General features: G+C 36.7%; 1 protein-coding gene across 2 annotated transcripts; it reads right to left on the minus strand.

The window, feature by feature from the left end:
- Positions 1–984: 984 nt before the first annotated feature.
- On the minus strand, positions 985–27,464 carry LOC137250750 (nuclear pore complex protein Nup93-1-like). 2 transcript variants are annotated; one of them, XM_067784132.1, is made up of 12 exons: positions 27,176–27,464; positions 26,512–26,692; positions 26,269–26,448; positions 25,955–26,202; positions 25,656–25,889; positions 25,404–25,545; positions 24,393–24,753; positions 24,074–24,320; positions 23,887–24,010; positions 1,644–1,770; positions 1,275–1,579; positions 985–1,201 (listed from the first exon to the last, which is right to left on the minus strand). In XM_067784132.1, the coding sequence occupies exons 1-12, from the start codon at positions 27,334–27,336 to the stop codon at positions 1,085–1,087; spliced, it is 2,427 nt and encodes an 808-aa protein (XP_067640233.1). In that variant the 5' UTR covers positions 27,337–27,464; the 3' UTR covers positions 985–1,084. The 2 variants fall into 2 exon arrangements, with proteins under 2 accessions (XP_067640233.1, XP_067640231.1); XM_067784130.1 differs by having other exon boundaries at positions 985–1,204; positions 27,176–27,463.
- Between the last annotated feature and the right edge of the window lie 137 nt (positions 27,465–27,601).

A 27,601-nucleotide genomic window follows, 5' to 3' on the forward strand; every position in this document is an offset into this window, starting at 1 on the left:
TTTCGTGTCTACCTCATTGCCATATTTTCACATTTTCTTTAAACATCTTTCTTATAATAAGCTACCGATGTTTTCCTACAGAGGGCTGCGTCAGCTAAGCAAGAATCAAAGCGAGCACCTGATTGGCTGATCGCCAGATTCTTGCCTAAAAGACAGCGCGGCCATACTTATATTTTTCACATTACACCTTCTGCTCGTGCAACCGATCTGACTGTTAGATGGCGTTGGCTGCAATCCATCCAGTGACTATTAGGGCTGGCACACAATTATTACTAACGACGAGTGTCAGTACCTTCATTTCTGATGGATTACAAATGTCAGTTTTCAGCAATAACATAGTTGGGAGGAACGAGAAACGTTAAAAAAAACGTCAAGGCAGTTGCTGATTGTATTCAGTCTCGTCTTTGTTTTTGCGAAAGTTATTATAGCTCTCGCGATATTCTACTCAGTCCTTCGCATTCTAAGCTCATCGTAAGACTAAACACTATCGAAAAATATGGATATTTGCAAAAAGCTTCACCAATATTACTTCTCACAACATTGCCAACGTCAATTAAAATTTTTTGTATTCCACTTCTGAGTTAGAACGTTTTTTTATATACATACTGGATAGACTGGATTTGTCCCCATACGAAATTAAAAAGCTGCAAGATATTCTCTTAAACTAAAAGCTTATGTTGAGAGATTCGAAAAAACTTGTACTCTTTTCGGGTCCAGTCCCAATTGTTTTTTGTTTATATCGACTTCTTTTTGACACCATTTACAAAAATGTTCAACATTATTTTGGTCTATAATTCTTTCTAATGTCCACTTTTTTTCCACCCAGCCATGGTGAATATAATTGTTATAAAATTAAAAATGATTTTGCTTGATAAGTTTTGTGGTATGAAACTGTATGTAAACATAAGAATCGAAAAAGTCATAACCCTTAAAGTATATATCAAAACATGCATTATACATTGTAGGAATAAAAAAATAAATGCGTTGCATTTAAAGATGTGAATTAAAATATATTTAGTTTTCTCTTTCACTTTGACATTTATTATTTTTTTAGCAGACATTTTTATAAATTGCGTTCTTCAATTTAGTGCATTAATATTTCTGTTTGAACAAGTCTTTTATTTGTATCGCCTGGCATGCGGTATGGGACCGTGGCAGCCATATTCGTAATAGCTTTAGCCTTTTCACGCAAATGTTGCAACTGCTACATTAGAAAACAGATCGTAAAACAGATTACAAATTTAAATGGTACATATAGTTACATAGTTACTTACACGATCACGCCCCGTATCTACAATACCAGTATCACGACCCTTAACACTTTTGTACTGAGCATATAAAATATCCATTGCTGCCAATAATATATCTGGATACACTTTACAAATCTCACCACCCAAGCGTTTGAAATTATTTATGCACTCCTCCAACTCTCCCATTGACAAGGGCACAAGTTTAGTGTTAGCAAGCACTTCCAACGCCAATTGATACTTTTGTTCGTGATAATAATCAAAGAAAGAAACAAGTTCGCATAGTAAATTGAATGTGGAAATAACTTTTGGCTCACATTCGATGCGATTGCCTGTTGACAAAAGAACAAAAAGACATTAAGAAATGTATATCAAAATACACAGACTCAGTCTTACCCCGCATCCGCTCTCTAAAGTCAGCCGCAGTTACTGTTAAACGTTCGCGTAGCGAATCTTTTTGAGAACTTTGATGTACGACTTGAGAAAGGAGTATGGCAAGATAGCGTAACGCTTGACTTTGCATCTATTAAATGAAATAAAAAACGTGATATATAAGTTAAGGTATTCTACTGTATGGCTTTGATGTGAAAGAGTTTTCTTTGAGATTTTTGATGAATTTGAAAATGTAAAATGAAAATTTTTGAAATTTCCTGGTAGAATAAAATTGTTACTGAACAACAAAAGATCTCCATAAAATTTTTTAATAAAATTATTATTTGGCGCCCAACGTGGGGCTGTCTTAAAGTTTTCTTTTCAAATGATTATAAAATCCTAGATATGAAGCTCCGTTGAATTCGCTTTGTGAAAAATAAAATAGTGACTATTAAAAGGATCATATAATCCTAAATATTTCTATTGAAACTCTTTTTAAAAAGTGAAATAAAATAACTCCGAAAATTTTGAACGTGCAAAAAAGGATCATAAAATCCTATACGCCGCATCATTCATAATCCCTAAACAACAAGCAATTTTTAACGGAGAAAAAAAGTAAAGCAGCGCTCGAATCCTGAAACACAATCTCCGATTCTTATAGGCAAAGGAAAATATATTCCAGACGGGTTAGTCTTTAACGGAAGGATAAGACAATAATACAATCAACTAACATCATTTAATCAATTTATATTCTTCAATCAAATAATCTTTTAATCGATCAAGTACCTATATCTAAAAATAAAATATAAACTGTAAGTAGATATCAAAATTGATGTGGCTATTTGGTTTAAATATTTGAATTTATTATGAGGGCATAAAAATTCCTATTGTTAAAAGAAAATACTATCATTTGATTTATATGCGATTTTGAATTTTTTTTTTTTTTTTGTGTGTTCTAGGGTACTGCGCAAATATTAAGATTGTTTTTATAAATTTTTTTTTTACAAAGGATCCTTTTCGACTTTACTTAGAAAAAAATAGAATACTTAAATTACATATAATTTGTAATTTAAATAATTTAAATTATTTGTGTAATAATTTAGGATAGTTTGGGTTAATAAAATGAGTATAACACGGGAACAAGTATTGGAAATAATTAAGGTAGCAAGTGATAATACTAGACAGGAGTTAGATAATAAAATACAGGCAAGTGAAAATGTTAGGCGAGAATTAGCGGCTAAACTAGATTCGCTTACTTTGGCTCTTGGGCGATTAGAGGTACCAAATGTAGAGGCTTACAAGCCAGTGGAAATAATTTCTACAATTGATTCAGGGAACTGTAGATTAGATTTAGTTAAATCTTTACCGGAGTTTGCTGGTGATGCTTCATGTTATCCAACATGGCGTTCTGCTGCGAATTTCGCAATCAAACATTACCCTAAGGGATCAGAAAAATATTACGTAGCTCTACGTATACTTAGAAATAAAATTACTGGTTCCGCCAACATGACGTTGTCATCTTTCAATACTGTTTTAAATTTTGAAGCGATCATTGGAAGGCTGGATCAGACGTACGCAGATAAAGAAAGCGGTGAAAAATATGCGCATATTCTAAAATCTTTTTTAATTAGTTATACGCACTAAATATTTGTGAAAAATATACATAAAAACTCTAAAATTCAACTACAATTAGCGGACATAAATGTTCTGCAGTTATTTTATGCAAAAACATTGTAAACTACTTTTATAATAAATTTTGTATATGTGGAAAGCAGAATGGAGAAAAAATGTGACAAATGCAAAAGTAATATACGAGGAGAAGCGTAAAAAGGCGTGGGTGTGTGGTAAATATTACCACTTAACAACAAAATGCTCAGGCTTGGATCAATACAGCGTCACCAAACTTGTAGAATGTGAGATGCTTAGGTTTATGTGTACTGACTGCGTGCAGTATGTACATAACGTTGATGACATCCTTAAAGATATGCAAATGGTGGTAAAGCAGAATGGACAACAATTAGCAGAGTATAGAAGTGAGTTTGATAATTCACTAAAGAAAAATGAGCTAGAGATTAAACAAGTACTTAAAGCAGTGGAAGTTGCATTTAGTGAAAGAATCAAAGCAATGCAAAAAGCTCAAGAGTCTTGCGAAAGAAGTGTGAAAGAAGGAAACAAAATCCGCGAAATAGCAGAAGGGTTCAAGCGAAGCAGTGAGCAAGTATGCGAAGAGTTAAAAAGCAATAAAAATTACAATAAGAAAATGATTGAAACAATTAGTAATGAAAATAAAAAAATATGCACAGAAATAAAGAGAAACGGCAATGTTGAAGCCAAGGCATCGTATGCAGCTGTAACAAAAGCGTTGCCAGAGATTAGAAAAGCTGTTCCCTTAATAGTTAAGCCAAATACAAACCAAGGTGCTGAAAAACCCAAAAATGATCTAAACTTGAATGTCGATCCAAATGAGCTACAAATTACAAATATAGTAGCAAGACAAAGCGGTGTAGTGATTGTAGAAAGTGCAAATGACCATTATCGTGAGAAAATAAAAAATGCTATTGAGAACAGCCTCGGAAATAACTACAATGTGAAGATTCCTATGAAAGTGAAACCAACCGTTATTGTAACTGGTATAAATTTCAAGTATGATAATGATGAGCTTACCCAGAGAATTAAACGTCAGAATAATTGTCTATCCGAAACAGATATAAAAATTGTCAAGCAGTATGAAGTTAAAAAAAATGAGAAAATTTACTATAACGCCGTACTTGAAGTGGAGGTTGAAGCTTTTATGAATATACTAGCCGGAGAAATGCTCAATGTAGGCTGGGAGCGGTGCAGAGTATATGATGCAGTGCAAGTACTATGTTGTTTCAAATGCAAAGGCTTCAATCACAAAGCCAGTGACTGCAAAGCAAAAGAAGTATGCACAAAATGCTTGGGTGAGTATAAATATGTGGTATGCAATAAAGAAGCAATAACTAAATGCATCAACTGCATCAGGGCAAATAAAGAATTAAATTTGGGACTGGACGAAAATCACGATTCCATGGACAGAATGTGCCCTGTGTATCAACAAAAGCTCATAGCAAGGAAGGGGAAGATTGGCTATTAGCAACCAATGAGGGAATCTGTAACCACAAAACACAAGTCAAAAACTAATACAAACCTGCGTTACAAAGTGCTCAACTTGGACTGTATATATCTTAATATTAATAGTATAACAGCAAATAAGCTAGAGCTGGAACATCTTATAGAAATAAAAAAACCCAGCATTGTTTTATGCGCGGAAACATGTACAACAGATAAAATCATGGATTCTGAGCTATGCATTTCCACATATAAATTCTTCCGCTGCGATTCCCACAGTAGACATACAGGTGGTGTTTTAATGTATGTACATGAAAATTTACAATATAGTATAGTGTGTAATAAAGCTATTGACAGGAATGTGTGGTGCATTATCATAAAACTTAAAAAATATGCGTTAAAATGGCAAATTGGTGTACTCTATCACTCACCAAATAGCAGTGATGCTGACTTCATAACATACTTAAACAATGTCATCAATGAACACCTCAGGGAATCTGACAACATTATAATAGTTGGAGATTTTAACATTAATATGAATATATCATCAACATACTCAAACCAGCTTATAAGTTTATTTGCACAAATGGCTATGGTACAAAGAATAAATTTCAACACAAGAATAACTGAGCACTCTTCTACGAAAATAGACTTATTGTTCAGCAATAATGAGCAAGTTAAAACTGAACATGTAAGTGAATATAGAATTTCCGATCATGAAACAATTCATTACAAAGTACCAACAGCTAAATATTGCAAAATGAGAAAAGTTGCTACTGTCACCAACTGGGAGTACTATAGCGCAGAAAATCTTTTAAATCTGCTGCGAACATGCGACTTTAGCTCTGTGTCTCATGTAGGAGTAGAACGTAGAACTGAGATCCTGAACCATATTTTAACTGAAGCTATGCAAGCATTGACGTATGAGAAGAGGATCCAAATACAACTGAGGAATAAGTGGTATGACCGTGAGCTAAGGGAACTGCACAAAAGAAAACTTGAATCCTATAATACTGCTAGAAATACTGGCAACTGGGTGGATTATAATGGCATTAAAAAAATATATAAAAAAACTGTTATGTATAAAAAGAAGAAATATATGGAAGATAAAGTGCTCGATAGTGCAGGAGACATGAAGCGGATGTGGAAGTCTTTAAAAGATCTTGCTGAGCTCACCGATGACAAAAAGGTCGTTAGCAAAATAGTAATTAACGGTGAATGCCTCGAGAAGGAATACGATATAGCCAATGCCTTAATACATTTTTTGTACAGAGCATAGCTGAAATTAATGATAGCATTGAAATAATTCCGATTGCGACAGAAACAAGTGTAAATAATGCAATTGAAACTTTTCAATTCACCGACGTAGAGTTAGATGATATAATGAACATTACTAAATCTTTTAGAAACAAATATGGTGGAAAAAAGCTTTTGTCGGAGGGGGTATTTAAAGATGCCATGATTTACATTGCTCACTTCTACAAAGATATAATAAACGAATCAATAAACAGTAGCATTGTTCCAAATTGCTGGAAAGTATAAACTATAGTACCTGCGGAAAAAGTCAAAAATACAGTAAGGCCGGAGGAACTGCGCCCAATTAATACGGTACCCGCAGATGAAAAAATTATGGAAACGGTGGTTAAAAATCAATTACTGGCATATCTAGATAAATACCAAATTATTATACCTGAACAATCTGGGTATAGGAAGAGCCATCCTTGCGAAACAGCACTGAATATGGTTATTGCGGAATGGAAAGAGGATATAACTGACAAGAAAGTTGTGATCTCAGTCTTTTTAGACTTAAAACGTGCTTTTGAAACTGTGGATAGAGAGGACTGCTTAATGTTATGTTTAATAATGGGATAAGAGGAAAAGTCTTGGAATGGTTCAGAAGCTATTTGAGTAATAGAAAGCAGAAGACAATAATTGGAAGTGCAGTTTCACCGGTTGCTGATGTATATATTGGGCTACCGTAAGGTTCAGTATTAGCACCGCTATTGTTTACAATATATATTAACGATATTAAAGAATGCTTGAAATATTGCAATATTCGACTATTTGCGGATGATGTATTGATAACGATCAGTGAAAGAAGTGCGGACTTTGCGGTATCGAAAATGCAAGAAGACTTAGACTCCCTTTACAAATGGCTATGCCATAGAAAGTTGAAAGTGAATGTGGATAAAACCAAAAGTATGATATTTTGCAAAAATCAAAGCATTATGGGTGCCAATAACCTTAGCAATATTACTCTGAAGATAAGAAATGTTGAAATTCAGCAAGTAGACAAGATCAAATACCTAGGAGTCTGGATCGACAAAAACCTTAGATTTGGAGAACACATAAGTTATTTAGAAAACAAAATTGCAAAAAAAAAATGGTTTTATGTACAGAACTTGTAAATATATTAGTGAACGACACAAAATATTAGTGTATCGATCAATTATTGAACCGCACTTTATCTATTGTCCAACAATCCTGCTATTAGCAAATGACACACAAATAAAAAAAACTGCAGATACAACAAAACAAGGCAATGCGATTAATTTTAAAATATTCGCCAAGAACACCAAAAACTACAGTGCTAAATATGTTAAACTGGCTCAGTGTAAAACAGTCGATATATTATTTCACATTGAAATTTATACATCATATGAAATTGGGAATAACACCGAATTATCTGAACGGGAGAATACATTTTAATAATGAAAGACATAACTATGGAACAAGAAGCAGCGGAAATATAAGACTGCCTAGAGTAAGAACGGAGTTCGCGAAGAAGACTTTAGAATATATAGGTTATAAAATGTACAATGAATTACCAAATGCGATAAAAGACTGAAAATATTAATAAGTTTAAAGCAAAATTATTTTTATACTGTAAGTCATTAAGCATGTAATGTATACAATTTATTTATATATATATATTTTTTTTACCTTGAACTAGGTCTTAAAGACCGTAAATAAATAAATTATTATTCTTATATATATGTTCTTGAAAATGAGCTGAGTATGCTTAGGCAGGGTAGTATTATGGTAAGGTTGAGGAGCATTTAATTCTGATAATACACAAGCATATAATGACTTACAGTAGTAACACTAATGAAGTAATAGATGCGGTAAATGAGAAAGCCAGACAAAACGCTCTACGTGTTTTCATCTCTGGGCTCCGTCGTCCTTTATGTGATATCCTTTTTTCATCAAGGCCAAAGGACCTCCCTACTGCATTAGCCATTGCTAAGGAATTAGAATAGAATCATAAACGGTCGAACTTTGCAAACACTTTTGCTATAGGTAATATGATAAAACCTAACAATTTCCGTCCATCTGTAACTCTGAGTAAACGTAGTCCGTTATCAGGTTCAAATTTTAAAAATCAACCGCAGCAAATGGAAGTGGACCCAGGGTCATCACTTTATAAGCCAAGGACATCAGGAAATGGTTTTCTAACTCCAAGTCGGAATGTTAATTCTGCTCACCCGTCAATTATCGCTCATCCTGAGCAATTGCCGAATCGATTAGTACCATTTAAACGCCCTAGGGAACTATCTGGCCTTTTGAGAGGCCTTTGGAAAAAACTCAACGTATAAATTATATGCCTGACAAAACTGGTCAGTTTTGTGATGAACTCAATTATAATGAAAATAATATTGGTGGGATTGAATTTGATGATAATGAGTCCCAAATTCAAGTTTCAGATTTTAGTGATGAGATAAATTTTTTTAAACTAAATTCGCTCCTTCCATACATTACTAAAAAAATGGTGAATGGACAGGAGCTTCGTTTCTTAATTGATACTGGTACATCAAAAAACTATATTAAAAATTTTTCAATTCTTTGTCGAGTCAAATTAATAAAACATCCGTTTAGATTAAAATCAATAAATGGAGTCAATTTAATAAATCAAAAGTGTCTAGTTAATTTACTTGATCATACTTCAACGTTTTACTTCCTTGAAACATTAAACACGTTTGACGGTATTATAGGATATGACTTTTTAAGAGAAATTGATGCGAAAATTTATACAGAAAGTGGATATTTGTGTTATCGAAATGGTAGAGTTGCAATTGAACAGCTCAAGTTAACCTGATTAGGATAACAGAAGATTCAGTTCCGGAACATGTACGTAATCATTTCAGAGAAATGATAAATAATAATATTAATGCGTTCGCGAATCCAAACCGAGCCATGGCTTTTAATACAAATGTAGTAGCTAAAATACGTACAGTAACAGATGATCCTATTTATAGTAGAGGTTATCCTTATCCTATGTCTGCTGCAGATTTCATTAATAATGAAATACTTAGTCTTCTGAAAGATGGCATAATTAGAAAATCGTGTTCTACATATAATTCTCCAATAAACGTTGTAACAAAAAAGGGGTTGGATGAAAATGGAAAGCAAAAGTTGCGAATAGTAATTGATTTCCGAAAAATCAATGAAAAAACTATATCAGATAAATATCCAATACCCGAATTTCTGTAATTTTGTCAAATTTAGGAAAATCACGGTTTTTCACTACTCTTGATTTGAAATCTGGTTTCCAGCAGATAAATTTATAGGAAAAGGGCAGGCAAAAAACTGCTTTCAGCATTAATAATGGAAAATACGAGTTTTGTCGTTTGCCGTTTGGATTGAAAAACGCCCCAAGAATTTTTCAGCGTGCAATTGATGATGTTCTACGCGACGAAATAGGTAAGACATGTCACGTTTACATCGATGACATTATTGTTTTTTCACGCGACGAAGATACACACATAAGAGATGTAGATAAAATTTTTAAAATGTTGGAGCAATCAGGAATGAGGGTATCGTAAGATAAGTCGAAATTTTGTAAGACATATGTTGAGTTTTTAGGATTCATGGTTTCACAAAATGGTATTCGAACCTATCCTGATAAAGTTCGGGATATAATTAACTATAAAATGCCGGAGACATTACGGGGGTTGCGATCTTTTCTTGGGCTAGCTGGCTATTATCGCAGATTTGTTAAAAATTATGCTTCAATAGTGAAACCATTAACAAAATTTTTGCGTGGTGAGAATGGCCATATTGACGCAAATAATTCGAAACATGTGAAAATTAATTTTGATCGTGAAGCAGAGTTCGCTTTTACAAAAATGAAGAACATACTTGCTTCGGAAGATGTACTTTTACAGTATCCAGATTTTAATTGTCCATTTGAGTTAACAACTGATGCTTCGTCAAATGCATTAGGAGCGGTATTATCTCAAAATAGTAAACCAATCACAATGATTTCTCGAGCGCTTTCTTCCACTGAGCAAAACTATGCAACAAACGAACGTGAGATGTTGGCTATTGTGTGGGCATTGAAAGCGTTGAGACATTATTTGTATTGTACAAAAAATGTAAGGATATTTACTGACCATCAGCCACTTATATTCTCTATTTCGGAAAAAAACCCAAATACAAAAATTAAAAGATGGCGTGCATTTATCGAAGAATTTTCTCCAACATTTCATTATAAGCCTGGAAAAGAGAACAAAGTAGATGATGCTCTTTCAAGACAGTATATTAATAACCATACCATTACTTTGGAAACTGTGTATTGTGAAGAATCTTCAACAGATGTAATTGAAACTGTTAAGTGCCCTGTTAACCAATTTAGAAATCAAATTGTCTTAACAAAAGGACCATCTTTTATTAAAACTCCTAAGGTTGTTTTTAACAAATTTATACGCCATACTATTGTTTTTGGTATTCTACTGTATGTCTTTGGTGTGAGAGTTTTCTTTGAGATTTTTGATGAGTTTGAAAATGTAAAATGAAAATTTTTGAAATTTCCTGGTAGAATAAAATTGTTACTGAACAACAAAAGATCTCCATAAAATTTTTTAATAAAATTATTATTTTATACATGCATGATCAATATTGGTTGGGACCGCTGTCCAGTTTACGATGTTCAAACGGTAAAAAGATGTTATAAATGCATAGGGTTTAACCATATAGCGGCTACTTGTACACTTAAACAGAGGTGTAGTAAATGCAGCGGGGAACATAAAGTCGAAGACTGTACAGAGAGTGTATCCCTAAATAAATGTTTTAAATATTAATACAGAACACAACATCATGAGTTATGAATGCCCAGGTTATTTAAGGAAACTTAAGCTGGAAAGACAACGCGTGGGCTTTTAGCCACCAAAACTAGCTGATCGGGGGATAAAAGCTTTTAACTTACAGTGCATTTACCTAAATATATGTATTTTTCTAGCCAACAAAGCTGAACTAGAAAGAATTATAGAAGAGTTAAATCCGGACATCGTTTTATGTTCAGAATCATGTATAACATCGGATGTTAGTGATGCGGAAATAAACATTCCTTATTATACAATGGTTCGTTGCGATTCTCATAGCAGACACACAGGAGGTGTAGTCTTACTATTAAAACAAGAAAGGACGGGACTGTCTTCGGCTGTGCCGAAGACTTCATACCTTTCATGAATGGGGCTGAACAATAATCTTATCCCATTCGTAATCTCCGAATAATCGGATGTATAAGATAAGAAATATATAGTGAACAGATCTGTGAGGATGCAAAGTTTCAGGTTTTTTGTGGTCTGCGTGTAAAAACTATGACTACGAATCACGTATTTCAACAATATATGACGTAAACGTAACTATTTGATGAAATTTTATGAATTTTGAAGCTTCTAGCCGTAAAAAAGGGGCAATAAAATACAGTTTATATGGGGTATATAATATATGTACCACCGATCTCTATGATTTTTTCAGACAACAATATATGCTATACACGTAATCATTTGGTGAAATTTGAAGCTTCTAGCTGTTAAAATGGGGCAGAAATTGCGCAAAGTTTCTTATCTGAACAATCGGTTGTATGAGATATATACTATATATACCACCGATCTCAATGATTTTTTCAGACAACAATATATACTATACACGTAAGCATTTGGTGAAAGTATGTATTCCACCGGTCTCAATGATTTTTTCAGACATCAATATATGCTATACACGTAAGCATTTGGTGAAATTTGAAGCTTCTAGCTGTTAAAATGGGGCCGAAATAGCAAAAAAAAAAATATATATATATACTATATATGTATATATACTATATATACCATCATATATATATTATATATATCACAGATCTCTATGATTTTTTGACACAACAATATATACTATACACGCAAGCAATCGGTGAAATTTGAAGCTTATAGCTGTTAAAATGGGGTAGAAATTGCGCCAAGTTTCTTATCTGAACAATCGGTTGTATGAGATATATACTATATATACCACAGATCTCAATGATTTTTTCAGACAACAATATATACTATACCCGTAAGCATTTGGTGAAATTTTAAGCTTCTAGCTGTTAAAATGGGGAAGAAATTGCGCAAAGTTTCTTATCTGAACAATCGGTTGTATGAGATATATACTATGTATACCACCGATAGCGAGGTTGAGAAATAAGTGGTACGATCATGAACTGACCGCTTCCCAAGGCAGTCGGTTCTATGTACCGGAGCGACTCGGGATTTTTCCCGACCAAGGACTCTCATTTCAGTGTAACCCCATTTAATTTGTTGCGTCCCTCCCACAAATTGTCATCCTCCCAGCAGCTCCTTGCAGCAGGACTGCTCCATATTCTTACTCCGGGAAGGCATCGAATCCAATCCGGGTCCGTCTCCTGACCCCGGTCCTGAGAAATGGTTTTGCTGCATCTGCCGGAAAAGAATCTTTTTAGGACGGTCATACTCTGTTCAGTGTGTCTCGTGTAAGGGATGGTTGCATCGGACAGGTTGTTCTGGGATTGATCCCAAAACCCGACGTCCACGTAACTTTTATAAATCTTTTGTGGCTCCTTGCTGTTCACGCCCAAGGGCGTCCCGTAGTCTACGTCTGAGCGCCCCCCCCCCCCCCCCCCCCCCCACTACCTTCCAGCAGCCCCGCTGCTCAGCAAGCCACAACAAGTACCCGCTGTTGCTCGCGCCCCACGGCGCCAACAACTCAAACAGCTGCTACCACTCATAACTACAATCTTCGTAGTAGAGTCGGAAGCAATGCTGAGCAACAGCCCCTGCCCCCGTCTTCTCCCCCCTCTTTTCCGGCAGCAATCGTGTAGGTCAGGGAAACAGACTCTTAGTCCCTACCTCCGTTTGCACCGTTTGCCAGCACAGAATATATATGTTTGCGACATCCGCACAATGCAGCTCCTGCCTTGGGTGGTGCCACTTTCCTAGATGTTCTGGTCTCCGCGACGGCAACCCCCCGACGGGTTTCATCGCGCCATGTTGCCAGGCCGCAAACCCAAATCATCCGGGTACCCCAATGCTTGCCCAAGGACGCCCAGTCCTAGGGCCACAACAGCAATTGCGTCCTGGCCTTCCCCAACCCAGGCGTAGTCACCCGTCACTTACCCCCAGAGTGGCGACGTCTCCCCTTATGCACTTCAGAATTCTGCAGTTAAACTGTAATGGACTAACTGGGAAGATTACGGAGATAGTCGATTTCATGAAGCGGCACAACATCCACATTGCTGCGATTCAAGAGACTAAACTCACAGCAAAATCTGCATTGCAGACCTGCTCTGGGTATAACGTCCACAGGAAAGACCGCGAGAGCGGAAATGGAGGCGGTCTCGCGTTTATCATACACCACTCTGTGCAATATTATATATTAGATCCTGGCATCGACCGCAGGGAAAATGTCTTAGAACGTCAAGGCCTATCTGTCCGGTCAGGCGATGCAAAACTAGAAATCATCAACATCTACATCCCTCCTGCCACTTGTTGCCCCAGTGGATACCGCCCTAATATCAGGGCGTTACTCACTGGCAACAATCGCATTATCTTAGGCGATTTCAATGCCCATCATGATCTATGGCATTCAAACTTGCGGGCGGACAGTAGGGGTGAGATGTTGGCGGATCAAATAGAAGAAACGACGTTCTGCACAATAAACGGAGACGCCCCCACACGTATGGTAGGAAGCTGTCACAGCTCGCCAGATATCTCAATCGTGAGCGCAGAACTCGTAAACTGCGTGCAGCCGATGGTAACATTGGCATCCGACCACCTGCCCATACTTATTTCGCTTGAGCGTACCGCCGACTTCATCGTCACTGAAAAACGCACTTTCATAAACTTCAAAAAAGGAAAGTGGGAAGAATATAAATCTTATACAGACAACCTCTTTGCTGCCCTCCCTATCCAGACTGATGCCCGCCAAGGGGAGCGTGCCTTCCGTAAGGTCATTGAATCGGCCTCGGCACGTTTCATTCCCGCCGGGAGAATTCCCGAAATTCGGCCCCACTTCCCGGCGGAGGCCGCAAACTTAGCGAGAGAACGTGACCTTATAAGACAGCTTGATCCAGGCGACCACCAAATAAGGGATATAAACCAACGCATCAGATTGCTTGTGGACGAACACAAGCGGGCGAAATGGGAGGAGCACCTAAGAGGTTGTAACCTCTATCGGTGTGGGTAAACTTTGGTCCACCGTAAAGTCGCTATCGAATCCGACTAAGCACAAAGACAAAGTTTCCATCGCCTTTGGCGACAAAGTGCTGTCGGATGCGAAAAAAGGCGCGAGCTCTTTCTGCCGACAATATATAATGCATTCTACGGTCGACAAAGATAGACGGAGGGCCAATAGACGCGCACATAAACACAAAATCAGCGCGTCACCAACCACCATCACCGCTAAAGAGGTTGAGGACGCCATTGGTCGCGATAAACCATCCAAAGCAGTGGGCCCAGACGGCATAGCCATGCCGATGCTTAAAAGCCTAGGGAAAGAGGGTGTCAAATATTTAGCACATGTCTTCAACCTGTCTCTTTCCACCTTTGTTATACCCGAGAAATGGAAAATCGCCAAAGTGGTCGCGCTACTAAAGCCTGGGAAACCAGCTAACATAGGAGAGTGGTATCGTTCGATATCTCTCCTATCGCCAGTAGCAAAGACGCTTGAAGCCATTTTGCTCCCTTATTTCCAAGCAAATTTGCAGCTAGTCTCTCATCAGCATGGCTTCAGAAAACTCCATAGCACTACCACCGCGCTAAATGCCATTATCACGTAGATAAATTGCGGTTTAAATCAATACCTCCACCATAGAATAGTACTCGTAGCGCTAGACCTATCAAAAGCTTTTGATACGGTCAACCATGGCTCGATACTGCAAGACCTAGAAGGGTCTACCCTTCCCCCATGTCTTAAAAGGTGGACCGCAAATTATCTGGGTGGTCGGCAGGCATCGGTGCAATTTAGAAACGAAACATCAAAACCAAGGAGAATTAAACAAGGGGTGCCACAGGGTGGTGTCCTATCCCCGCTTTTGTTTAATTTCTACATATCTAAGCTACCTTCACCACCGGAAGGAGTCACAATCGTTTCCTACGCCGATGACTGCACAATAATGGCCACAGGGCCAGGCCCAAAGATCGATGCGCTATGCAATAAAATAAACGGCTACCTCCCTGATCTCTCTAGTTTTTACGCCTTGCGAAACCTGGCATTATCACCGACTAAATCTTCCGCGACCTTATTTACAACATGGACGCTCCAAATATCGACCATTTTGAACATCCACGTCGATGGCACTACGCTACCGACTGTCCTACACCCCAAAATCTTGGGTGTGACGTTTGATCAGGATCTACATTTTCGTGAGCACGCAGCCGCAATTGTTCCGAGAATTCAGAGCCGTAACAAAATCCTCAAATCCCTCGCTGGCAGTACTTGGGGAAAAGATAAAAAAACGCTCATGACTACATACAAAGCAATTAGCCAGCCGATTACGTGCTACGCGTCACCCATATGGTCGCCAAGCCTAAAAATCACCCACTGGAAGAAACTACAGGCCTGCCAAAATACTGCTCTCAGAATCGCCACGGGCTGTCTTCTTATGTCCCCAGAACACCATCTGCATAATGAGGCGAGAACAACAACATCATGAACTGACCGAAATTAAAAATCCAATTGCACTCACAAGCCAGATCCTCTGGTGAATTTTCGAAATATAATACGGTTGCGAAGTATCATAAGAAACTAATCAAAATTAGAAAGATTAAGTATATGGAGAAAAATATCGCCTAAATTCCTCTGATAGGAAATTAATGTGGAAACACCTTAAGCAAGCAGTAAACTTAACTGAGGTGCGAGACAATATCCTGACAGTGATTGTTGTATGACTGACTGTTGGGGTAAGGCGGAGGTAGCATTTGGCATGCTGGCAAGCCCCTGATAGCTCGTCGGGCGGGGTGAGTTTTTGCTCACTCGCCTTACCTACAGTTATACAAACAAGAGAGAGGTTCATGCCTGAAATCTATGAAAAGGAAAGGAAAGCTGGAAGAAAAGGTCTATCCGTGTCAGGTGGAGTCATCCCTCCCACTCTGCGTAAAACCTTGACGCAGCCTTGGACGTCGCTGTGACTCCTAAATTTAGCAACGTCCCCTTAGCATGACATTTGTCGGTATGTTACTGTCCCATGTCCCTATCCAGTCTAGTCAGTCATAGTCGCCTCACATTCACGTCCCCTTTTTTGCACATGTGAAACACCCACACCAACTGAGTGTCTTAGCCTATCATTTTTGAATGGAATCAACCCATGAACCTGCTGAATATAAACGTATGAATTTTTGGCGTAAACGTTATAAAGACTCTTTATTCAATAGTTACCCTGACCAGAAAAATAATATTAATAAAATTCACAATTCAACAATATCACCTATCTTACGGCTAGTTATGGAGACGACTTATATCTATTGTATATATATATGGATTGCAGGAGGCTAATAATACAGAATGCGTTTTTGAAACATAGGTAGTAAGGAAAAGGAAGCTAAGTTGGACAATTAGGAACTCAAAGAAACATCAAGATACCGAAAGTCAACCGGAAATGTTTATTTAATAGAAAGGTTATGAATGCAAAAAGACAAAAAAAACACAAAGGGAAACTCTATAATGAAACTTGAAATTAAAAATTACTGAATCGAAAATATGACAGGAGCTTTAACGTAAAAGGAAAACTAATAATGCCAAAATTGATTAAATTGAAAATTATTAAGTAACAAAAACTTTAACATGACACAGAAACTCAAAAATGAAAAAAAAATTCTTATTTGCAACTCGTTAAGTGTACTTAGCGAGCCGCCACTGTATGCCAAGCGATTATCACCCTCTTGGCTTCCAATAGGGTTTCTTTGTTAAAAGGTGAGATATGTGTACGTTTGTATATACACTTTTTTGATTAAAATGAATAGCTTAAAGAAATATCACTTACCGAGCATATCCCGCGACGGAGGCGCCTGCGTCGAAAAGAGAGAGCGTGGCTGGAAGATCAACAGATACATACGTACATGAGCATATACCTACAAACAAATCCTATGTTGGAACGACTACTCAGTAATAGGTGGAAGAGGGGATAATGAGAAATTGCAAAGTTATTCGGGCATGCGGTTGCGGCCCGGAGCAAAGGCTTTACGCGCGGTCAAACAAATTAAATTATGAAAACTATATATATAAATGGATATGAAATGTGGCAATAATAAAAGATTTAAAGTTTACTAAGTTTAATATGGTCCGGGGTATTGAAAAAACTCAAAAATTTAGTACTTCGGGCCACAAAAATGGAATCGCAAAAAAATCTAAATTAAGTATTGAAAGATAATGAAAAAAATGGGCTAAGTAAGAAAAGGAAGAAACTCAAAGCGTGTAAGAAAAGCCCGAGTCGAAAAGAAGAAGAGTTAGGTGAAAAAAATGTAGCAAACCTTAAATGCGAAAAAAAGCGAAATAGAAGAAAGAAAAAAATATAAGTGCAAGGTATAAAAACCGAACGCGAAAGAAAACTGAAAATTAACCAAGAACTGAAGAAAAATATGGAAATCCGAAAAATGTAGATTATTACGAGGGTAATAAGAGGTAAAAAAGTAAGAAATGAACTGTGAGGCAAATAAAAAAAGGTGTGAAGAGGTAAGAAGAAATGTACAAGTGGAAATGTTAATAATTATAAAAAAAATTCTTAATATTAGGGTGCTATAATGACAATTAAATTCATACAAAAATCTAACCAAAATTCATCCAGGTTTTCAGTTATTAAAATAGAAAAAAAACTAAAAGCTAGATCTAAAATTTAACTACCACATTCCGTTGAAAAGATGATTGCAAATTCAGAAAAATCCAAAAAAATTAAATTGAGAAAGTTGGTAATTTTAACCTAAACTAGCAAAAAAATTCAAGCAAATGGATTGCAGAAAAAAACTGCAACAAAACAAATGCGGCGTTGGTTCCTCTCTCCTCTATTGTGGTTTTTTCTGCAGGCGAAGCTTCGAAAAAATGCTGCGGTGCCGGACAGGAGCGCCAAGATGCCCCTCTTTTATACCCTTCGGCGTGGAGTCGGGCACCGGCTCTATGTTTCCCCTCCTGCTGGACTTCAGATACTACCCCGCTTATTTGCTTCTCTTTGGTGTCTGTGTGTGTGCGTGCGTGTCGTGGCACTAATGATGGTGGCTGGTGTGGCAGGTTTAAACCTTTGTGTCGCAATCTGAATAGGCAAGGGAAAAGAATTTTAGGGACTAGGGTCATGCTGACAACGAAAGCAGACATTAGGGTACATGTGGACTTATTATTTTTATTGACTTTCATCGAGTTATGTTATTTTATTTATTTATTTGCTTTTTTTATTATTCCAATATACCTATTTATGTCATTTTATTTATTTAGTTGATTTTAATTTATTTTACTTAATTTTATCTGTATATTTAATGTTATCTAGGTATTAGATTTTACTCAAATGTTGGACTTTATGTATTTATGTATGTTATTTTATTTTATTTTATTTTATAATTTTAGTTAATTTATTTAAATTTAATTTTATTTTTAACTTTCATTATTTTATTTAATTTTATTACTTCACATTATCTTTGTATTTACTTATATTTATTTATTCAATTTTATGAATTTTAGGTATTTAATTTTATTTAATTTAATTTACATTTTTAACAATTTTATTTATGTTCAGGAATAGTCCACACGCACCAGGGACTGGGGCTGGGTATTTCACTGACTCACCTGAATAGGATCCAGGACACCGAGTTGTTTTTTCCTATGTGCCGGTGCTTAACGGGCCAATAACGCGGTTAGTAACAACCGTAAACCGAAACTTATTTTTTTTTTTTCACAAAAGACTAACTTTGCATTTACCACGACTTTAGTAGCTTCCGCACTCACTTGAATGTACTTTACATTTGAGGCATGCCCTGTCATCGTTTGGCGATCGTACCCCATAGATCGAAAGCATTTCTTTCTCACCACTTTCACTCAAGAACGAAAGACACCAATACATACAATCCTATTTTGGCGGGAAACGACAGACATAAACTTTCACGATACTAATTTCACCCACACTAACAGATACATATTCATACATCCAAATCACGTTACTAACACACATAAGGGTAACTCCGTTGCTGTTAACACACAGATACAGCGGTGTTCGGACTTTTGCAATGTTGCATTGACCCACAGGCTGCCGCTACATGATTCATTTATGACATATGAAACATCCGAAGATATAGCTCAAGCATTGAATTCCTTCTTTGATGATAGTATTGTTGACATAAATCGAGAAATCGAAACTTATCTTCGGCACTAAAACATAGTAAAATAAGGCTGTTTGCGTATGACGCATTGCTCGAAGTAAATGAAATTGATATCATGTTAGCTAGGAGCAAAATGCAGGAAGACTTGAACTCCCTATACAGGTGGCTTCGTAACAATAAGCTTAAACTTAATGTTAATAAAACCCATTTCATGGTCATATCTAGAGAGATGAATAAGGAATCTTTTAAAATCGAGCTAAAAATAATGAACTCAAACATTAACGAAGTTAAAACTTTCAAGTACTTAGGGGTTCAGATTGATAATAAATTAAAATTTAAAGATCATACTGATTATATAGTTGCCAAAATAGGGAAGAAAATTGGTTTTTGGAAGAGGTCATGCAAATTTATCAGTAGAAAATACAAACTGAAAGTGTATAAATCCATCATAGAGCCGCATTTCATATATTGTCCCACAATATTCTTTATGGCCAATGAAACACAGGTAGATAAGCTACAAGTTATGCAAAATAAATCTATGAGATTTATATTAAATATGAGGTATGATACTCCCATTAATAACATGATAGAAGCACTAAACTGGTTGAGTATAAAACAGCTTATAATCTACCACAGTATGAAATTTGTACCTCAGCGAAAATATTATATATTTAAATGATGCGCATTCATACGTAATCAGAGAAAACAATTATTTTAGATTACCTCTTTTCAAAACAGAAGTGGACAAGCAAAATATATTTTATAAGGGCCTAAAATATTTCAATGAACTTCCTAATCACAAAAAAAGTAGTAATAACTTCAATACTTTTAATAAAAGTTTATTGGAGCATTGTAAAACCCTTCCAATAAGATAAGATAAAGTTGTTTTTTTTTCTTTCATTTTTTTTACATGATATATCCGATACTGGAGCGCGAAAACGGAATGGTAATATTGGTAGCAGCAAAACACAATGCACCCGGCCCTAAAGAAAAGATAATCAGTCGCCACCTGTAACTCCAGACAGTTCCAACAACTAATTTCGCTGGAACTGGGTATTTTCAGCCTATATTTACTGTTGGTGATCGGAATCACTTGCATTCCGACAGCATTAATATAAAAATAATATTATATGGTGTGTAACGAAAATAAGGTCAAACAAAAGTTGGAGCAGGGGGGATTGGAAACACGTCCTTTTCAACCACCCAATATATTTTGAGCTGTGCTGATCGGAAATTTCATGCATTCCGACAGCGTCTTTACTAAACAAAGTTGAGGGGTGATTGGGTACACGTTATTTTCAATTTTCAACATCCAAAGACATGTTTAGCTGTGTTGATCGGAGACCAATACATTCCGACAGCTTAAAATGCAAATATAATTGAAAAATATAAGTTCCAAATTTTCTTGCCTTAAGCTGGGAGCACTGGAGGATTGGAAACGCGTCCTTTCCAACCTTACTTAAATGAGTGGCTCCCACACTCGTCCGTTTGTCATGCCAGTAAATATGCTGATCGGAATCACATGGCATTCATTCAATAGAAATAAGTGATTATAATAATGAATTGTACTTAGTAGTTTAAGTTTTAGGCCTAAACAGCCGTAATAAATGAATTAAATTAAAAAAATTATTAGGGGAATTAAAGGAATTCGAATCACACTATATAACCTGTAGTTTGTAGAACTTTACGCTTGGTGATTTTTGATTAGACATTCTAGGGAGGTAAATGACAAAAAAATTAGTTATTATCATGGTATAAATATTACCAGATAAAACCATTTACTCTTCTTGGCGGCCATAATGGTTTTTTGATTTTTAAAAAAATTTTAAAATCACTCTCTTAAACTTTGTGGAAATGCCAAACCAAAGAAAACACAAAAAAAATTGTTGGTATGACATTTTTCACTTTTTTAATGCCCGAAAAATAAAATGCTTATGAAATAAGTGGAAAAATATTTCTAAAAGTTTTGAAATCTATTTTTATATATGGCAAAAAAAATGAGTTGCCAATATAGTGGATGCCTCAACTCGTCCTATTTTTGCAAACGGACAAAAGAAAAGACCTTCCTTCTTAACCTATTCTAATTAGGAAGCGAATGTTGGAGACCACCCTTATTGATTTTTCATTCATCCTTCACTTGAATGACCCGTCTTTAACCCTTAAATATGCTGAAACTTTACTTTATAAGAGATCAGCAGTCTCAAGTGTCCTCGCTACTGCGGAAAAAAGTGATCTTGGAGGTATTCTTTGGTTTGTTTTGGTCCTTTTCCTCGCGGTTGGAAGATACATTTTTAATTGGCGCTTAACCATTTAGCAGATGCTGGTCGTTGTGTAACAAGTCACTCCGGCATACCCTGTTCCGCGATAACTGACGCCAACATGGGGCACCAAGAGAGGTCAAAGTCTTCCCCCATCTGCTTCTCCGAACCCAGTGGAGATCTTCCCGTGACTTGCCCTCGCCATCAAAAACGCTGTAGCTCTTCGCAGCTTAGCTAAACATCATCGTCCAGTTGGAGTATGATAGTTCGTGGAGGCTGAACGGTCAAAGTCTGCCGCCGTGGTGTAGAGCTAGTGTGTTGGCCTATCCATCAAAAATATATAAGAAAATTTTTATAAATGGTATTGTGTGTCCCTCGGCATTACCTTGGCACCAAAAGTTCGTCCGCCTTAGCAGATAAATGTTTCGGTCGGCACAAAACATGTATTTAGGTAAGCCAGTTCGTATAAAAACGAATACACGATACGTAGCCTTCGATCGAATTGGATGGAAAGCTAGACCTTAATCTCTTCAGATATATATCACACCAAATTTTTGTTATTAGTAGATATGTATCTCTTCCGTACACCTTGGCGGTAAGTCGGGCTAATCTTCTCGTCGCGCAGTCGTAGATAAATTTCTAAACAATTTGTTGAGGAAAATTCCTCAGAAGAGGATCGTGGCATGATGCTTCTTTTTGCGGGAAACCACAATACAACTCTTGAATTGAAAATTCTGGAATGCGGTTGACCGTTGAGATTTCTTTCCCACCAAAAAAAACGTTATTCCCACCAATAAATAATTCGGTTTTGGATAAAATACCGTAATATTAATGTTAGAACGCAAAAATATATGGTAATTCTATACGAATGCATGCCACTGGTAATACGCGTCCAAAAATACCAAGAGAGGTATTAAAGGACTCGTATTGACTTCGACAACAATAATCCGAAGGCGGATAATAAACATTTTAGATCGTTCAAAAGATATTAACGAAAAACCGAAAAATTACCCCGGAGTGCTCCGGCCTTTGGCAGCGCTTATACAAAATTATCTTGGGTGGGTCCATCACCGGTTTGGAGACCAAAACTATATCCGCGCAAAACACTTATGTTCACAATTTTTTTTTTGTGGGTACCACAAAGTTACAACCACATGAAAATTTTCAAAATTTCTTTTGCAAGTATTTCTTGACAGACCAAACATTTTTTACCTCCGCTTTCGGATTCGCGATCCTGGATCCAAAACGCGTCTTTTGATACCCCTCTTGATATTTTTTAACGTGTATTAAGAGTGTCATACTGTCGTATAGAATTACCAAATATATTACAGTTTGTTGTACTTTTTGTTTTGAAAACAAAACCAAAATAAAAAATAAAAATGTGAGCAGTGAGAATTTTAAAATTTTTTTAAACGTCATTTCGGCTCTCACATGTTTTACCTTGTAATATTTATACCATGGTTATTATAATACTTTCGCCTCATATACCATCTCGTATCGAATTATAATACTTGTAAACGCAAAATACTCGCCGAAGGTATTTTATATTACGCCTTAAGGGACTATGTTCTTCTTAAGGAAATATACTTACATTGGAAAAGCTTACTCTTTTATCTTTCAATAATTTCTACCGTAACTAAATTTCCTATCATTGGTGCGAGCTACAGTTTTTATGCTGATCTAGATCAACATTGAACTTTTCATGGCAGAAATACACACGAAGTCACAAGTCTTTTCGAAAAACTTTAGCAAAAGCATTCACATGTTTGATTCCCCCAGTGGGTCAGGGGGTCAGAATATACCCGCGGTAGGTATGCTTGCGTAAGAGGCGACTAAAATACCAGATTCAAGGGGCTGTTCACAACCCTTCAGGTTGCCAGCACAATATATAGCTTCTACAAACCCAATTGTCAACATCACCTATCCGCGGCGTATCCTGTTTCACTAACAGACGAGGCTCTGGAGACCCCAGCTCCTGTTGTTGTTGTTGCTCCTCATGGAACTTGGTGGTGGGGAGGGTGGGATGGCCTGAAGGATTAATGTGGCCACATAAATCGTTCCCGAGATGAACGGGCTAGCACCTTAATGGTGCTGTGGTACCGAAGCGTACCGGATCTGTATCCGGCAAAGGTTCATCACTTCGATAACACTCCCCAAAGCCTTCGGGGAGCAACCTTATCGCTACAAAAACTCGCGCTGGGATGGGGACACTGTTGACAAAGCATATAATAAAAAAGTGGCAATTGTTAACCTCACAATATCTTAAGGAGTTTCACTTAAAATACACATTACATTAAATAATACGACGAATTAATAAATACTCAGCCTTACCGAAGCAATATCAAACAGTTTAATAGCATCCTCGAACATGCCTTTGGTCACCAACTCCTCAGCAGCCATACCAGCAGCAGTGCGCGTATCGAACTCAACGCAATCGAATTGCTCAAACAGTCCTCTAAGGAAATATAAAATGTGAGTGAGCTATAAAATAGGATACTTAAATGTTTTTTTTTTTTACCCCGACATAATACCATTTGGTTGCATTTTACCAAAAATTAAATCATAATTTCGACACTCAATAGCCAAGTCACTAACACAGGCCAAAAATAAATTGCGGCCTTCGGGATCTTTAAGATTTCTCAAAAAGAAATAGTACTGCAGCGCCTCGGCGGGATCGCTAATTTCAAATTTCTTAACATATAACATTATTAAACGCGCGATATTTAAGCGACGCATAGGTATTGGATCCTCAATGTCAACAGATACTAGAAAAAATATATATAATTTGCTATGAAAAAAATGTTTTTTTTTTTTTAATTCTTAAAATATCGCCTTACACAATGGCTCTTGCACATTACGTGGTCCGCCAATCAAAAACATTTCATTCAAAGCCAATGCAATATGTACAGCATGCGTGCGATATTGTTCAGTGCGAGCTAAAAATTCAATGGCAGCTTCAAACTGCCCTGTTAAAGCGAGCACTTGAAAGTATAGATGACGCTGCTCACTAGCATTGAAATGTTTTTCACCATATTTTTCAAGTATCATCGTTTGTAGGCCGGAATATGTGAGAACTTCGGTATTGTCATGCGATTCCGGGCGTAACAAAGAGAGCTGAATCCATAAGAAATCATCGGTGGTTTTCGCTACCTCTAAGTGCTGTTCGTTAATATCACATCCAGCAATTATACAATAAACCTAAAAACAAAAGAAAATATTTCAAAAATTTTAAAATATGCGTATATATTAGGGCTGTGAACTGCATCCGGATTTTTCAACTATCCCGATAAACCGGATATTCGAATAACCGAATAGCTAAGCAAAAATCCAGCTATCCGGATTCACAAATGGGAAATCCGGATATCCGCTGTTCGACTATCGGGATACGTAAACGGAAATCCGGATATCCGTATGTCCAGATACTGGAATATAAAAGTTGAATATCTGCATATCAGAATTGAACGAAGCAAACATCGAAAAATTATTCACAAAATATGTAAAATTAAATTAACGTCAAAAATTAAAAAGCTACAAACAAGTAAAAATAAGAACAGTGCCATTTGTTTATATTGTGAAAAAATGCTGTTAATTGGTTTAAATGCCCCACGAATTTATTGTTATTAATGTGAAATAAACATATATGGTAAATCAATTTGTTGCTTTCACTGGATATCCAAAAATACGGCTATTAACCGGATCTTGATAAATCCGGATATCCGGATAGTTTCACAAACGAATATTAACAGGATATCGATGCCGTCCGGATTTTATCCGTGTCAATGCATATCCGTATGGATATCCGGATATTCGAATATGCGGATAGTCCCAGCTCTAGTATATATACATACCGCTTTTTTGTAAGGATCCGTAGAATTTTTTATTTTATTACAGTAATGCAATTTCAATTGGCCTTCCAGCTTCGAGTTAATCCTTTGCTCTGGTTTATTTATTTTATCTTCAAGTACTTGTATGAAATCTTCATGTCCGGCACTGTTCATATACATATATATTGGTATTTTAGACCATTTTAGAATGAGTTTTTTTTTCAAACAGTTCGTGTTTTACAAAAACAAATTTATAAATAAATGTGTCTCACTTACCCGCCCATTTGCATGCAACGTAATGCAGATTGCATATCGCCACAACGCAAACAATAATAAACCATCGGCCAAAGTGGTTTGTTGTCAATGCTTGCGTCTTGCAAACCAAAACAATTTGATTGATTAAAAGTCAAACCCACAAATGAGGATACCAAATTAAAAGTACTAGGTACACCACCACGTTGTGCTTCCCGCAAATTACTGCTTATAATAGTTGACATATATAGCTTATACCTGCAAAAAATTTATGAAATTATAAATAGTATGTATGGCTACTTAAAATAAATTTTCCCACCCACCTATTTTCCAAATACTTTTTAGCTTGATCAATGAATTGAGTTATTTGCGTACGATTTTGTATAGGATCGCGATTACGAGACACCGGTGCTATATTCACCATATATTTCATGATTTCCCATATTTCATTAACTTTTTGATCATCAAAAGTCTCTGCAATCTTTGAAAATTTCTGCACAAGATTAGGTCTAAAAGCTCCTTTTACCACAGCGCTGTTATATTCATACACTTCACGCGCATAAGCCATTTCCTGTTTATTTGTATTAAATTAAAATAAAGTAAACTTTATGATTTTTTTATATGCAAAAGGACTAACAATACGATTGAGGCATGAACGCGAGCCAAATGTTTCATTTAAAATAGTCTGTTCAGGCAATTTTTGTATGTCGATCCAGTTTTGTGATGGTCCAACCAGGGAATTCAATAGCTTAACTTTCTCTTGCTGCCATTCATTCCGAACACTCTCCCAACGACGTTTTTCTGCTGCTTCAAAAGTCTTAACAAAGAAAATTAAAGTCTTAACAAAGCAATTTTTATTATAAAACATACACAAACTTACACTTCTATTGACCTCCTCAATCATAGACAATATAGCATTCTCCTTTTCGTTTTTCAAAAAGCTACGGACATCCGTATCAGCAATGGGATCAAGTGGCTCAAATGTCTTTCGTGCATTTAGAGATTCTAACTTTTGTGATATTTTCGGTAAATCAATGCCTTTGGAACCTAGCAGAATGTGTCTGAAATGGCATGTAGTTTTAGCAATTATTTTAGACATTTTGTTGTTGTAGCGATAAGGATACTCCCCGAAGTCCTCGGGGTGCGTTATCGAGTTGATGGTCCTTTGCCGGATGCAGATACGGTACGTTCCGGTACCAAGCCCGACCATCTCGGGAACGATTTGTTATGACCACATGCAACCTTCTAGGCCATCCCGCAATCCCACCCCCTAGATCCATGAGGAGTTCGGGGTCGCCAGAGCCCGGCTGTTAATGAAACAGGATTCCCCAAGGATAGGTGAGGTTGACAATTGGGTTTGGAGAAGCTATTTATTGCGCTGGCAACCTGAAAGGGCTGCGCTACACAAACCCCTTGAAACCGATATTTTAGTCGCCCCTTACGACAGACATACTTACCGCGGGTATATTCTAACCCCCTAACCCGCTGGGGTTATTTTATACGTAATCTTATATTTATGAATGTAGCTGGAAAACATAACGTACGCTTGTATATCCTGGGCGCCGGTTTGAGTGACACGTGAATGCAGTTCCTGTGTGGCTTGCAAAACTTGCGAAATTGTGCGTTCCACACGCGGCAATTCTTCAGAATTTTGTGTTTCGTTTGTAAGGCGTTGTGCCTGCTGCAGCAGGGAGTTGAAATCCATTTTTAATGTGATTGCACAGTAATATAATTTATAAACTATCAGAAAAACATCAAAAACACAATTTTTGACCGGAGCTAGGGATGAGTTTATGCAGAAGATATCACACTTAGTTTCATTCACAATGTCAGCTGCGGTCGATCGAGTTTTGAGATTTTTAAGGGAACACTTAGCCTTAAAATCGTGAAAGTTTAATAAAAATCAAGAAAACGCAAAAACTTACAAACATATTCTACAAAAAATAAGTCTCTTAGTCATAACATAACCA

The sequence above is a fragment of the Eurosta solidaginis genome, chromosome 4, assembly GCF_040869045.1.
Source record: "Eurosta solidaginis isolate ZX-2024a chromosome 4, ASM4086904v1, whole genome shotgun sequence".
NCBI classification, from domain to species: domain Eukaryota; kingdom Metazoa; phylum Arthropoda; class Insecta; order Diptera; family Tephritidae; genus Eurosta; species Eurosta solidaginis.

Excerpts from the sequence above, each read along its gene's own strand:
- LOC137250750 (XM_067784130.1), bottom strand. The coding sequence starts at position 27,336 with ATGGATTTCAACTCCCTGCTGCAGCAGGCACAACGCCTTACAAACGAA. Across the intron at positions 25,546-25,655 it reads CGTTGCATGCAAATGGGCGG|TGCCGGACATGAAGATTTCA; the intron begins GTAAGTGAGACA and ends GTATATGAACAG. Across the intron at positions 24,011-24,073 it reads CCAAATGGTATTATGTCGGG|AGGACTGTTTGAGCAATTCG; the intron begins GTAAAAAAAAAA and ends ATATTTCCTTAG.